The sequence below is a fragment of the Scyliorhinus canicula genome, chromosome 12 (genome assembly GCF_902713615.1).
Source record: "Scyliorhinus canicula chromosome 12, sScyCan1.1, whole genome shotgun sequence".
Classification (NCBI taxonomy): domain Eukaryota; kingdom Metazoa; phylum Chordata; class Chondrichthyes; order Carcharhiniformes; family Scyliorhinidae; genus Scyliorhinus; species Scyliorhinus canicula.
The window spans coordinates 153,622,225-153,637,143 of record NC_052157.1 but is presented as its reverse complement, the minus strand read 5'-3'; the positions used below and the strand labels follow the sequence as shown (position 1 = coordinate 153,637,143).

Here is a 14,919-nt window from a genome sequence, read left to right as displayed (position 1 = left end):
AAATAGTGAGAACCACCTTACAGTGGCCACCACCCGGCGTGATGGGCGTGAAAATGAACTTAAAAATTCAAAATAATGCCATCAAAAAGCCCAGTTGTAGGTTTTGTCATAATATGCACCCATGCACATCGTGATGTAAAAACAGGCAGTGACAGACACCCAGGTTAGCCAATCAATATAGAGGACAGAACACAACCAATCACCAGACAGAACACCAGAGGGGGGCTTCCTACTATAAAACACATGAGGCATCAGCACTCCGCCTCTTTCCACTGGTGACAACTGTAGTGACAGTCAGGGTGTATATATCAGTCAGCACCTTCTACACGTGGATCAGAGCTAGCCTGGTCTAGATAGTTAGAGTTAGTACACTTAGAGCCGTAGAGAGTCAACCCACAGCCAGCTGTGTGCATTGTTACAGAAGTTCAATTAATCGTATTGAACCAACGCCTACGTTTGGTGTATGCTTTACAGTCCAACTGCATCCTGTTGCAGTCCGTGTTACCCCAGGGTGAGAAACACGACAGGTTTAAGAAAGTGGATTTCAGACCTTGGGACAGGGGGGATTCCAGGAGGGTTCCTGTGACGTCCCAACCTCTCCGCAAACTCTGCCAGGGTCACTGTGTGACAGGGTGGAGTTCATGAACGAGGTCAACTTACTGTTCTTTCTCCCAGAATCCTTTGCAGCCTGACTGAAAATGGAGAAATTGCGACGGAGTGATCCTGTGATTCAAACTCATGCCTTATTGGGAATTCAATACAAAGTTGAGATGAGCACCTGATTGTTGTCTATTTAGAAAATAAATCAGATCATAGGATTAGGGTCAGTACAGCACAAAAAGAGGGCAATCTTATCCCTCCTGTCTGACCATTCCCCAAAAGGATGGTATTTTCTTTTCTTACCCAATCATTTACTCAATTTCCTTTTGACCTTTGCTCTAAGGATCACAACTCCAGCTTCTCCAATCTGGCCACTGAAGTGTAGTTCCATGTTCCTAAAACCATTCTCATAGATTGCGTGTGTATTGTATTATTCGTTCATGGGATGCGGGTGTTATGACCACGGTCAACATTTATTGCTCATCCCTAAGTTCCCTTGAGATGATGGTGCTGAGACACCTTGTTGAACTGTTGCCCCCCTGTGTGGCACTGGTACGTCAACAGTTCTGTTAGATCGTGGGTTCCAGGATTTTGACCCAGCGACAGTGAAAGAAATATATTTCCAGGTCAGGGCGGTGTGTAATTTGGCGGGCAACTTGGAGTAAATTATATTACAAGGCACTTTCTTCTAGAAGTGGCTAGTGAGATAGTTGATGCATTGGTTTTAATTTTCGGAAGCTCAATAGATTTGGGAAAGGTCCCAACAGATTGGAAGCAAATGTAACTCTCTTATTCCAAAAGGATGGGGACAGAAAGCAGGTAACTTCAGGCCAGTTAGCTTAACGTATGTCACAGGGAAAATGTTAGAAGCCATTATTAAGGATTCTAGCAGGATATTTGGATAACTTTAAGCTAATGAGGCATGGTCAATGTGGTTTAGTGAAAGGGAAATCATGGTTAACCAACTTTCTTTGAGGAAGTAGCAATCGCTGTAGATAAAGGGGAACTGGTGGATGTACTATACTTAGATTTCCAGAAGGCATTTGAGAAACTGTCACTTCAAAGGTTATTATAGAATGTTTCATAATATGGAGATAAAATATTGGCATAGATAGAAGATTGGCTGGCTAACAGGAAGCTGATAGTACACATAAAGTGGTCTTTTACAGGTTGGTGGGGCAGCACGGTAGCACAGTGATTAGCATAGTTGCTTCACAGCTCCAGGGTCCCAGGTTCGATTCCTGGCTTGGGTCACTGTCTGTGCGGAGTCTGCACGTTCTCCCCGTGACTGCATGGGTTTCCTCCGGGTGCTCCGGTTTCCTCCCACAGTGCCGGTTAGGTGGATTGGCCATGCTAAATAGCCCTTAGTGTCCAAAAAGGCGGGGTGGGGTTACTGGGTTACGGGGATCGGGTGGAGGTGTGGGCTTGGGAAGGATGATTCTTTCCAAGGGCTGGTGCAGACTCGATGGGCCGAATGGCCTCCTTCGGCACTGTAAATTCTATGATAATGAGTGGCGTGCCGTAGGGATTGGTGTTGGGAGACTTATATAAATGACTTGGATGAAGGAATACATGGGATAGTTGGCAAAGTAACTAGTGACACAAAGATAATTAAGAAAGTAAGTTGCGAAGAAGACATAAAGAGGCTGCAAAAATACATACCCTGGTTAAGTGAGGGAGAAAATCACATATAATGTGGGAAAATCTGACATTATCCATTTTGGTAGATGGAATAAAAGAGAAGCATATTATCTAAATGGTGAGGCATTGCAGAGCGCTGAGATGCAGAGGGATTTGGTCTTAGTACATGAGTTGCAAAAGGTTTGAATGCAAGTCATTAGAAAAGCTAACAGAATGTTATAATTTATTGCGAGAGAAATTGAATGTAAGAAAAGCAAGACCATACAGAGTGAGGCCACATTTAGAGTACTGTGCACTGTATTGGTCATCCTATTTGAGGCAGGGTATAAATGCGTTGGAAGCAGTTCAGAGAAGGTTGACCAGACTAATACCAGGAATGGGTGGGCTGTCGTATGAGGAAAGGTTGGACAAGCTAAGCTGGTATCCGCTGGAGTAAGAGGCGACTTGATTGAAATGTATAAGATCCTGAGGGTTATTGACAGGGTGGATTTGGAGAAAATGTTTCCTCTTGTGGGAGAATATAGAACTCGGGGTCACTGCTTAAAAATAAGCGGTTGCCCATTTAAGGAGAATTTATTTATCATAGTAAATGACGGAGCTGGTCCGAGGGACTGAATGGTTGCTCCTGCACCGTGTTCATATTTTCCCTGTGCTTCAAGATGCTAGCTGTCCCAGGTTTAGAAGATGAGTTGGGAGAAACCTGGAGTCGTTGAAATGCATCTCGTAAATGGCTCACATTGCCACCTCAGTTTGGGTTTACCTTTAGTTCCAGGTGGTGATGCACCATGGTTTCCCTGCTGTTACCTGCTTTTTCTACTTCTCTTGCAGGTTAACACAACTCTACATGAAGATATATATTCCTGGTCTGCCTGTAAGTAAATTATTCCAGGTAGCGCGTGTCACAACCCAGACAGGCTCCCACGTGCGTGACACAAGTCGTCACGAGCAATGCAGTTTTATAAGCAAGGTTTATGTTGCTCTAGATAGTTTCTGATTAATATGGCTGTGAGATAAGTATCTGTTCCTTGGAAGAAGATTATTGTGCTGATTTTATAATACAAATTAAAATGTGCTCTTTTGTGGTACATTAATTTCTGACATGAATCGATAATTGACTTTAGATTTGTAATAAATATGAATGACTTACCAGGATGGTTTTTTCTTAATTTGTTCATGGGCTGCGGGCGTCGCTGGCTGGGTCAGCATTCATTGCCCATCCCTGAGGGCATTTAAGAGTCAATCACATTGCTGTGAGGCTGGAGTCACATGTAGGCCAGGCCAGGTAAGGATGACAGATTTCCAGGGCAGCACGGTGGCGCAGTGGACAGCATTGGGACTGCGGTGCTGAGGACCTGGGTTCGAATCCCGGCCCTGGGTCACTGTCCATGTGGAGTTTGCACATTCTCCCCGTGTCTGCGTGGGTTTCGCCCCCAAAACCCCAAGATTTGCAGGTTAGGTGGATTGGCCACGTTAAATTGCCCCTTAATTGGAAAAAATAATAATTGGGTACTCCAAATCTATAAAACAAAAAGGATGACAAATTTCCTTCCCTCAAGGACATTAGTGAACCTGGTGGGCTTTTGTGACAATCTACATTGGTTTCATGGTCATTATTAGATTTTAATTCCAGATTTTTGTTGAATTCAAATTTCACAATCTGCCCTGGCGGGATTCAAACACAGCTCCCCAGAGCATGACCCTAAGTATCTGGATTACTAGTCCAGTGACAATCCTGCTAGGCCACTGTCTCCCCTTTTCCCAGACTGGATAGTTTTAACTGTGAAGAGAGATTGGATGGACTTTCCTTAGAGCAGAGGAGACTGAGGGGGGACATGATTGAAATGGATAAAATTATGAGGGGCATAGATAGAGTGGACAGGAAGAAACTTTTCCCCTTGGTGGAGGGATCAATGACAGGGAGCATAGATTTAAGGTGGCGGCAGGAGTTTTAGAGGGGGTGTGAGGAAAAACCTTTTCACACAGAGGGTGGTGGGAGTCTGGAACTCGCTGCCTGAAAGGGTGGTGGAGGCAGAGACCCTCGTAACATTGAAGAAGTATTTAGATGTGCGATCCCAAAGCAGACAAAGCTATGGGCTAAGTGCTGGAAAATGAGATTAGAATGGTTAGGTGGTGTTTTTTTTTCTTTTGTTTTAAAATTTTTTTAGAGTACCCAATTCATTTTTTCCAATTAAGGGGCAATTTAACGTGGCCAATCCACCTAACCTGCATATCTTTGGGTTGTGTGGTGAATATAACTCCGTAATTGACACTGTATTGTATATACATGAGACCATGCATTTGTAAGCGCAGTTGCGTTGCCCGACCACTAGGGGGAGTAGCGCTGGGAATGCTTAGGAGTTTGTACAGGGCTCCACCCGTGGCTCCGCCCACGACTCCTCCCCCTGGACTGCTGTATAAATACCAATGCTCAGAGCCAGGCGTTCAGTTCATCGAGAGTTCAACGCGGAACAGGCTGGCTCTGTTGTAAGTAGATTAAAACCACTGTTCATATCTGAAAGCACGTGTCTAGTGAATTGATGGTTCCATCAGGTTGTGGGGGCGAAACCCACGCAACCGCAGGGAGAATGTGCAAACTCCACACGGACAGTGACCCAGAGCCGGGATCGAACCTGGGACCTCTGCGCCGTGAGGCAACAGGGATAACCCACTGCGCCACATGCTGCCCCCGGGTGGTGATTTTTGACCAGTACAGGTGCGATGGGCCAAAGGGCCTTTTATGTGCTCCAGACCTTTGTGACTCCATATACATTTATTACATTTAGCAGAAAACAATTCTTAGTTTTTTGAGACAGCGAGAAAAAGCCGGCAGCTCAGGACCATTTGGGCAGTTCGTGGGGACTTTCTCCCCAGCTAAGAGGACCACGGATGACAAAGTTTAAAAACCACTGACCTTGTTGGTTCCTTTACACACTGACCTAGAAAACTATTTTGAATGTATTCCATTAACTTGTCCCCTGCACTATTATTGCACATTTGGTTGGCCTGTCTATATCAAGGATTAATTCGGTCTTGATTGCAAAGTAACCATTGTTACCCAAGGAGAGTGAGAGAACGAGCGGCAGACGGTCATGCTGCTGACGGCCTGTGGACCGCACACGTTAGGAGTGACCCGGAGTCTCACGTACCCGGCAATGCCGGATGCGTGAACATTCGACCAGCTCGTCACACTTGTGGCAGAATACTTTAACCCAAGTTCATCGATAATCAATGATAGCGGTTTAATACAGCGGAGAGGTCCTCCGGTGAGTCCGTCACGAAGTTTGTGTCTTGGCTACAGAAGATAGCAGAGCTTTGTAAGTATGGAACTGCTTTGCCCGAGATGCTCCGCGATCGCTTGGTCTGCGGTATCAACAATATCCACATTGCTGTGCAAGGAAACCTCCCTCGCCTGTTGGGCCATGATTGGATTGGCAGCATATCCTCCAAGTGAGCTCTGGTGGTTTGTGTACGGTACTGAGCAAATTCCTGGAGGTTTTCCAGCCTGGGTTTGGTACCATTAAAAGGGCTGTGTGCAAAGTCCAGGTGGACCGGGAAGCCCAGTCCTGATATTTTCGTACTCACTTGCTTCCCTATGCTATAGCGGAGGAGGTTGAGACCCAACTTCAGCGTTTTGAAAGTTTGGGCATTATTCGGCCAGTGCGCTTCGCTGATTGGTCGGCATTGGTGGTCCCCGTAATGAAGCCAGGTAAGACAGTTCGCCTCTGAGGAGACTATAAATTGACAGTGAAAATGGTTCCACGATTGGACCGTTAACCTTTAACTCGCATCAAGGATTTATATGCAACATTGGCCGATGGATGTACATTCACGACATTGGACATGAGCAATGTTTATCTGCAGCTGGAGCTGGAATAACTTCACCATTAAACGCACAAGGGACTGGATGAGTACATTCGGCTTCTCCTTGGCGTGCGCAGTCTTTCTGCGCATCATGGAGAACATCCTGCCTGGATTTCCGCGTGTTGCGATTTACTTCGACGGTATGTTAGTCACAGGGGCAACAGAACATGTACATTTGCGAAACCTTGAGGCGGTGTTGAAACGGTTTTCCGAATATGGGGTCCACCTGCGCTGCACAAAATGCATGTTTCATGCAGAAGGAGTGGTATTTAGGATATTTAGGATATCAGGTGGACCGGGATGACCTGCACCCGGTTGCTGAGAAGGTACGGGTGATCAGAATGGCGCCGCTCCATGAGACGTCACGGAACTTCGCTCTTTTCATGGATTAGTGAATCATTATGGGCAGCACGGTAGCATTGTGGATAGCACACTCGCTTCACAGCTCCAGGGTCCCAGGTTCGATTCCGGCTTGGGTCACTGTCTGTGCGGAGTCTGCACATCCTCCCCGTGTGTGCGTGGGTTTCCTCCGGGTGCTCCGGTTTCCTCCCACAGTCCAAAGATGTGCAGGTTAGGTGGATTGGCCATGATAAATTGCCCTTAGTGTCCAAAATTGCCCTTAGTGTTGGGTGGGGTTACTGGGTTATGGGAATAGGGTGGAGGTGTTGACCTTGGGTAGGGTGCTCTTTCCGAGAGCCGGTGCAGACTAGATGGGCTGAATGGCCTCCTAAATTCTATGATACTATGATTATGGGCTTTATTCCGGATTTGGCTCCCAAATTTGCCCCCCTCCGCTTGCCGTTGAAAAAGCGCCAACCTTGGGATTGGGTCCAGGATTCGGCCTTTAGCGAGGTGAAGCTGCGATTGTCTTCTTCAGGAGTATTGACACAGTTTGACTCTTCTAAACCGGTGTACGTCATGCGCGATGCTTCGCCCTATGGCATTGGGGCAGTTATGTACCATAGAATGGACGACAGCAGTGATCCTCTGATCACTTCTGTCTCCCAGACGCTGGCTGCGGCTGAAGGAAAATATGCCCAGATCGAAAAGGAGGGCCTGGCGGTCGTACTTGGTGTAAAGTGATTTCACCAATACGTCTACATTCGCAATTGTTTTATCATCACCGATCACAAGCCATTGCTCAGCATCTTCCGTGAGGACAAGGTGGTCCCCGCCGTAGCGTCTGCGAGGATCCAGCGCTGGACTCTGATTGTGGCCGCTTACGTATAGTCTTTCACCCACCCACCCTACAGCGAGCCATGTCGGCCAGCAAGGCACCAACCAGTGAAGACCCAGCAGGGGTCTAACGGGGAGTGTAAATATACCGTTTGTAAATAAAACTTTGTTCTTACATTTATCGGTTTGAACAGCCGTGTCCTAATTAAAACAATGTTCCATGTGTCTTCCGTGGTCCCCTCCAAACCTCAGCCTTCCTGGTTGATATACTTATCAACTGAGCCATTTGGGAAGCTCCTTAAATCTAGATAAAACAAAGGAAGAAAAACATGAATTTCTATCGCACCTCAGACATCAGAACATGTCAAAGCATTTTGCTGACAGTGAGGTTTTACAACTTTTGTAATAATAAATAAATAAATAAACAGTCAATCTGGGCATTACAAGCTCTCGCCAACAGCAATTTGATAAATGACAAGGTTATTGGAGTGATTGTGAGCCCGGACCAGCCATGCACACGATTGGCGACGTGGGCGGAAAATCCAGAGAGAATCGGGAAACACGATTCTTTCCGGAGGAATCGCGTTTCCCGCATTTCCCGTCCTTCGTCAGCGACGCAACAGGGTTCACGCCCACGATGGGACATATCTAGGCATAGTGCCAATCTGAGTGATGGTGATGCTTCCGCTGTGTGGTGGGGGCAGGGGGGGTGGGAAATGCTAGCGATGATTGCCGTGGGCAGGGTCGAGCCCCCCGGTACTTCCACGGCAGGGGCTGGGAACCGTTAGTTTGCAGTGCTGATCGAGGCGTCCTCTAACGATCGAGCCCCAGTATCTGTGAGGCCGGTTGCCAGCTCTATCAGGGCCCGCCCTGCCAGAGTGACGGCATAAACCACGCCACTCATTTTTGCTTCTTTTCTTTCAAGTGGCTCAATATTAGGAGAGAAAACTGGGCAACTGGAGAGCTACACGCCGGATTTTGGTCTGACTCTGGCACTTCGTCAGATTCCGCCCTGTGTGGTTTCTTAATCGAGTTGATTGAGGGATGAATGTTGGCCAGGACACTCGAGTGAACTTGCCTATCACTGCCCTGGGATTATTTACACCCAGCTAATGGAGCAGATGGCACCTCGCTTTAACATCTTATCTGAAAGTTGGCACCTCCAACAATGCAGCCGTTCCCTCGATCCTGAAACGGGAGTGTCAGGCACTGCTTTGGGATGGGACATGAACACACACCATCTGACTCAGAAGGAAGTGTGACTCCTGACTGACACGGTCAGGCAGAGCTCGGTCTTTGCGATTTCTCGGCAACTAAAGCGTGGACCTTAGAACCTGTGAAGCAGATACTCAATAATTCCAAACGGAATCCCAACACGCGTCTGCCTGAAACTTGAGGAGAATGCCTGAATGTAACTTTCTTTTCTATTTCACTAGTGATTGATACACTGTCTGCTACTAATTATTGTCAATATTCTTTCTTAGGCAGCGTTTCTTTATGACTTAGAGATCCGATACCTTCAGAGTCAGGTAAAGTCCCTGAGTGATGGCGTGTGAATTAAATTCAATAATTATTTCAGTAGGGATATTTCAATGGCCAACTGCATTCAGGAAAATGAATCGAAACAATTCAGAAGCTAGTTTAGAAAGTTTACAAGTTTACTTGTATCCGATTTACAACACAGGCATTAGGCCCAATAGATCCTGGCTGAGGTTTTATGCTCCAAATGAGCTCCCTCCCACCATCCTTTCTCTAACCTGATACAGCATGGGCACGATTCAGCAATTGTGTTGCGCTTGGTGCTCGGTGTGGACTCGGGTGGGCCGGTTGACTGATGGGAGAGCCCCAAATAGGCCTCCGCGGCCGGGTGCTAGGCCAATTGCAAGTCACCTGACCCGCTCCGCCCGGCACGATCTGGATCACACCCTCGCTGGGTGGCTGAACAGGCGATAGCTCGCCAGGGCGCCCTTTCCTGCTGGTCGTCACAAACGTGATGGCATCTCGGTGGCTCTCCCATGGCCATTAGAGATCCCCCGGGGTGATTGGGGACAGGGCAGGGTAGTACCCTGGCACTCCTCCTGGCACCTTGGCCCTGCCAGCCTGGAACACTGGCAGTGTCACCTTGGCAATCTGGCAATGCCACCCAGGTTGCAGGTTCGCAGTGTCAGGGTTTGGGCCGGGGAGGGCCTTACCCATTGGGAGGGGGTGGGTGGGAAGGGACAATAAAGCGGGGGGGGGGGGGGGGGAGATCAGGCCTGCCGATCCAAATGGTGTCTCCCATCTGCGAGCAGCCATTCCTGCTGGCAAAATCAGTCCTCTGGCTGGAAACTCTCTGAGTGCGGCCTCGGCCGGAAGGAACTCCCCGAGGCTAAAAGAAATGGCAAAGTGCTGTTGAATAGCGGGACGATTCTCAAGGCTGCAGCCTCTGAGAAACACCCCCCCCCCCCCTCCCCAAACACACCCAAAAGCAGACTAACCTTTGTCTGTCGAATACCGCTCGACCTCTTTCTATTTCTTTCTCCCTCGTGCATTTTTTTTTAGCTTCCCATGAATTGGGTCTGTTTTATTCACCTCAACTATTCCTTGTGAGTAAAGAAACAGAACCAGTTTCTCAGCCCATAGGGATCATTTCCACCTTCACAACCTGGACAGTAAGCGAGTGGATTCGATCATCAATGCAAATGTCACCCAGTTTTCACGCCATTGAAACCAAAACGATAAAATCAGGTGGCTTCGGCACTGAGCAGGCGACCCGCTTTGCCATTTTGTTTTTCATCACAGTACGTTACTCTCCGGGTATACTCAGAGTTGATACCACTGGATCTGTGCACACATCCATTTGGGAGCCAGTTATCGAAGGAGGATCCCTTGCCTTTCTTTGCTTATCTATTGCTCCGTTGTTGAGCCCAGCTCAGAGTGTGGAATAGCAGCATATCGAGGGCACTGGCTGAATGATTCACTTAACACAGAGACAGCAGGCTCTTGAACAAACCAGTGAATTCAAATCTCCTGCACTCTGGGGGAAGCGCAGTGAGAGATAGAATGGCTCCCTGGGGAAGTGCAGTGAGAGATGGAATGGCTCCCTGGGGAAGCACAGTGAGAGATGGAATGGCTCCCTGGGGAAGCGCAGTGAGAGATGGAATGGCTCCCTGGGGAAGCGCAGTGAGAGATAGAATGGCTCCCTGGGGAAGCGCAGTGAGAGATGGAATGGCTCCCTGGAGAAGCACAGTGAGAGATGGAATGGCTCCCTGGGGAAGCGCAGTGAGAGATGGAATGGCTCCCTGGGGAAACGCAGTGAGAGATGGAATGGCTCCCTGGGGAAGCGCAGTGAGAGATGGAATGGCTCCCTGGGGAAGCGCAGTGAGAGATGGAATGGCTCCCTGGGGAAGCGCAGTGAGAGATAGAATGGCTCCCTGGGGAAGCGCAGTGAGAGATGGAATGGCTCCCTGGAGAAGCACAGTGAGAGATGGAATGGCTCCCTGGGGAAGCGCAGTGAGAGATGGAATGGCTCCCTGGGGAAGCGCAGTGAGAGATGGAATGGCTCCCTGGGGAAGCGCAGTGAGAGATGGAATGGCTCCCTGGGGAAGCACAGTGAGAGATGGAATGGCTCCCTGGGGAAGCGCAGTGAGAGATGGAATGGCTCCCTGGGGAAGCGCAGTGAGAGATGGAATGGCTCCCTGGGGAAGCGCAGTGAGAGATGGAATGGCTCCCTGGGGAAGCGCAGTGAGAGATGGAATGGCTCCCTGGGGAAGCGCAGTGAGAGATGGAATGGCTCCCTGGGGAAGCACAGTGAGAGATGGAATGGCTCCCTGGGGAAGCACAGTGAGAGATAGAATGGCTCCCTGGGGAAGCGCAGTGAGAGATGGAATGGCTCCCTGGGGAAGCGCAGTGAGAGATGGAATGGCTCCCTGGGGAAGCGCAGTGAGAGATGGAATAGCTCCCTGGGGAAGCGCAGTGAGAGATGGAATGGCTCCCTGGGGAAGCGCAGTGAGAGATGGAATGGCTCCCTGGGGAAGCGCAGTGAGAGATGGAATGGCTCCCTGGGGAAGCGCAGTGAGAGATGGAATGGCTCCCTGGGGAAGCGCAGTGAGAGATGGAATGGCTCCCTGGGGAAGCGCAGTGAGAGATGGAATGGCTCCCTGGGGAAGCGCAGTGAGAGATGGAATGGCTCCCTGGGGAAGCACAGTGAGAGATGGAATGGCTCCCTGGGGAAGCACAGTGAGAGATAGAATGGCTCCCTGGGGAAGCGCAGTGAGAGATGGAATGGCTCCCTGGGGAAGCGCAGTGAGAGATGGAATGGCTCCCTGGGGAAGCGCAGTGAGAGATAGAATGGCTCCCTGGGGAAGCGCAGTGAGAGATGGAATGGCTCCCTGGGGAAGCGCAGTGAGAGATGGAATGGCTCCCTGGGGAAGCGCAGTGAGAGATGGAATGGCTCCCTGGGGAAGCGCAGTGAGAGATGGAATGGCTCCCTGGGGAAGCGCAGTGAGAGATGGAATGGCTCCCTGGGGAAGCGCAGTGAGAGATGGAATGGCTCCCTGGGGAAGCGCAGTGAGAGATGGAATGGCTCCCTGGGGAAGCACAGTGAGAGATGGAATGGCTCCCTGGGGAAGCGCAGTGAGAGATGGAATGGCTCCCTGGGGAAGCGCAGTGAGAGATGGAATGGCTCCCTGGGGAAGCGCAGTGAGAGATGGAATGGCTCCCTGGGCAAGCGCAGTGAGAGATGGAATGGCTCCCTGGGGAAGCGCAGTGAGAGATGGAGTAGCTCCCTGGGGAAGCGCAGTGAGAGATGGAGTGGCTCCCTGGAACACAGGGACTATGAATTTGATGAGCTAACTGCAAACGCGGGAATGTTGTCCAATTCTACAAACTTAAGTTCCAACAAAGCACCTGATGCAAGTGAGGATAAAAGGATCTTAGATCGGGTGGACGTTCTACTCCAAACATGGACATTGGGGGAGCAGTTGTACTCCATCTTCCCTCTATCCAGGCACCATGCCATGCACCATGTTGGTTTATTGAAGAGTAATTCCAGCAATGACTTTATCGTTTTGTTCCCAGGGGATCACCATGCCCCAGATTGTCACTGGCTTCATAGCCAACATCATCAATGCTGGAATCAATTATCTCTTCCTCTATGTGTTGACACTGGGAGTGGAGTAAGTAGAAAAAACCATTAACATTTTCAAAAGGTCTGATGAATGACATTTTCGCTGAATGATGACACTGTCTTCATTTGAAACCATCTTTAATGTGACAATTTGATATTTCTCAGAGGCTCGGCCGCTGCCAATGTTATCTCTCAGTACTGTCAGGCTATTCTCCTGTTTGGATACATTCGATGGAAGAAGCTGCACGTTAACACCTGGCCAGGTAGGTTTCAGAGGGGGTCATTCACACCTTGGGCAATGTTGTGAAATGAAAATACTGTAGTATCCAATTCCCCATTCTATTGAAATTCACGGAAAGAAATATTGGACAGTCTTATTCAGTCCCCTCTCTGTGTAAAACACCGACTTCTTTTGAGGGCCCTCATTTATTGCTGTATTTCCTACCAAGGGCGGATTTATAATAATAATAATCATAATAATCTTTATTGTCACAAGTAGGCTTACATTAACACTGCAATGAAGTTATGAAGTTACTGTGAAAGGCCCCTAGTCGCCACATTCCGGCCCCTGTTCGGGTACACAGAGGGAGAATTCAGAATGTCCAATTCACATAACAGCACGTCTTTCGGGACTTGTGGGAGGAAACTGGAATGCCCGGAGGAAACCCACGCAGACACGGGGAGAACATGCAGACTCCCCACAGACAGTGACCCAAGCCGGGAATCGAACCTGGGACCCTGGCGCTGTGAAACAACAGTGCTAACCACGGTGCTAATGGATTTACAATGAAACACACTGTGCCCTAGCACAGGGAATAAACACCGAGGTTTGGGGGGGGGGGGGGGGCTGCAAAACGCGAGCCCTCTGATTGATGTTTTTCATAGTCATTCGGGTAGAGACAGAAATTGTAAACACGGCCACAATTCGAAAGTCTCTTCCGAGTAAATGTGAGAGGGCTGGGCTCGTCTGATCTGCTGTGTCTCTCAGTTCCGCACAGGCCCCATGGAGACATTCACTCATTCAGAACGGTATGCCTGTGGCCGAGCTTCTGCCCTGCGAGGACGTCAGTATGGAACCCCGGGTTGGGGAATGGGGGGGGGGGGGGGGGGGGGGGAGAACCCAGCCCTGAGTGTCTGATGGGAGCACAGTGGGGGATGGTGTCCAGCATTCAGGAATGTGAATCTGAGAAAGTGCGAGCGGGACACGGGTCACATGGGTGGGGTGGAATTCGAGGTGCGCAACTGTAAATCCCTTCCCCAGGCAGTGGGAAGTGGGATTTCAGGCATTTAACACTCTTGACTCCAACCACCTTCTCCTCAGCTCCCACCACCATACCTGCCTCACCCCATACCTCTCCTTCACCCCCCCATCTCTCCCCCCCCCCCCCCCCCCCAATCACCCCAGTAGAAAACGGCTCATTGCCATCTGTGTGTGTGTGTGGGAGTAAGAGAGTTAATTCGGGTATGTGTGTATGGGAGACCCATTTGCATCCAAGAAGTGGTCCAGCTCTTTCAGGAGTGTGCCGATCCTGGCATTGTGACGAAGCTGGCTGTTGCAAGTTTTCAAGGGGCAGCCGCCATTGCCATTGTGGCCTACAGCAGTGGTGTGCGCCAGCTCACCGGAGAGAGAAACACAATGTTCTATGTTCTACAGAATCTTAGAATTTACAGTGCAGAAGGAGGCCATTCGGCCCATCGAGTCTGCACCGGCCCTTGAAAACAGGACCCCCACTTTAGCCCTTCAGCACCCTTCCTCTTCTCTTGTGAGTTGCATTAGGCTAAGCCTTGCGCAGGAGGAAGTGGGCTCACCCTGCTCAATGCTTTGCTCCAGAGTCCCCATCCTACCTCTGTCCCCAGTTCACCCTCCCATTTTTGTCTGGTCCCATCCAGTGGTGTTCGGGCTCTGTCCAGTAGCTGTCCGTATATTTTCACACATAGCCCCCCCCTTCTCGCTGCTTGTGCCTATCAGGTCCTCTAGTAGTGTGCTTTCTGGGGCCCCGGGGTACCCCACTGTCTCTTTGCGGAGGAAGTGCTTTATTTGAAGATGTGTCAATTCCTGTCCTTTTGCTAGTCTCCACTTCCTCGTCAGTTTTTCCAGTCTTGCCCTATGTAGATGTCCCTGACCGTCAATGTGTCCCCATCCCGCCTCCATCTCTTGAAGGTGGTATCTAGCATGGCTGGGGGGAATCTGTGATTGTCCATTTTCAGTATTGAAGATTATACAGTGGTAGGTAGAAATGCTTTAGATATTGACTCCTCGGGTGTAAATGCATAAATGGCCTTAGCTTGGTTTGAGGCACTGAAAATTGATCAAGTTGCTGGGCCTGGTAATATTCAACTTAGAATGCTGTGGAAAATCATAAAGGTACTGGATAAACCATTAATTTAGCTGACTAATAGTTTTTTGAGATCTGGATTACTTTGAATTGACTGTTGAAAGGGCTAGATTCCGGAACGCATGCACAAATGTGCCAAGCATCATTCATTGATATCTACCAGGAACTTAGGAACAGGAGTAGTCCACTCAGTCATAG

The 14,919-nt window shown here is 49.3% G+C and overlaps 1 protein-coding gene across 1 annotated transcript in view; it reads left to right on the top strand.

The window, feature by feature from the left end:
• Positions 1 to 14,919, top strand: part of LOC119974342 (multidrug and toxin extrusion protein 1-like) — a 39,230-nt gene that overhangs the window by 16,210 nt on the left and 8,101 nt on the right. The window contains exons 6-9 of the mRNA XM_038813114.1: positions 3,070 to 3,112; positions 8,763 to 8,807; positions 12,337 to 12,434; positions 12,551 to 12,648. Coding sequence (XP_038669042.1) covers positions 3,070 to 3,112; positions 8,763 to 8,807; positions 12,337 to 12,434; positions 12,551 to 12,648 — 284 coding nt within the window. The remainder of the gene's footprint in view (positions 1 to 3,069; positions 3,113 to 8,762; positions 8,808 to 12,336; positions 12,435 to 12,550; positions 12,649 to 14,919) is intronic.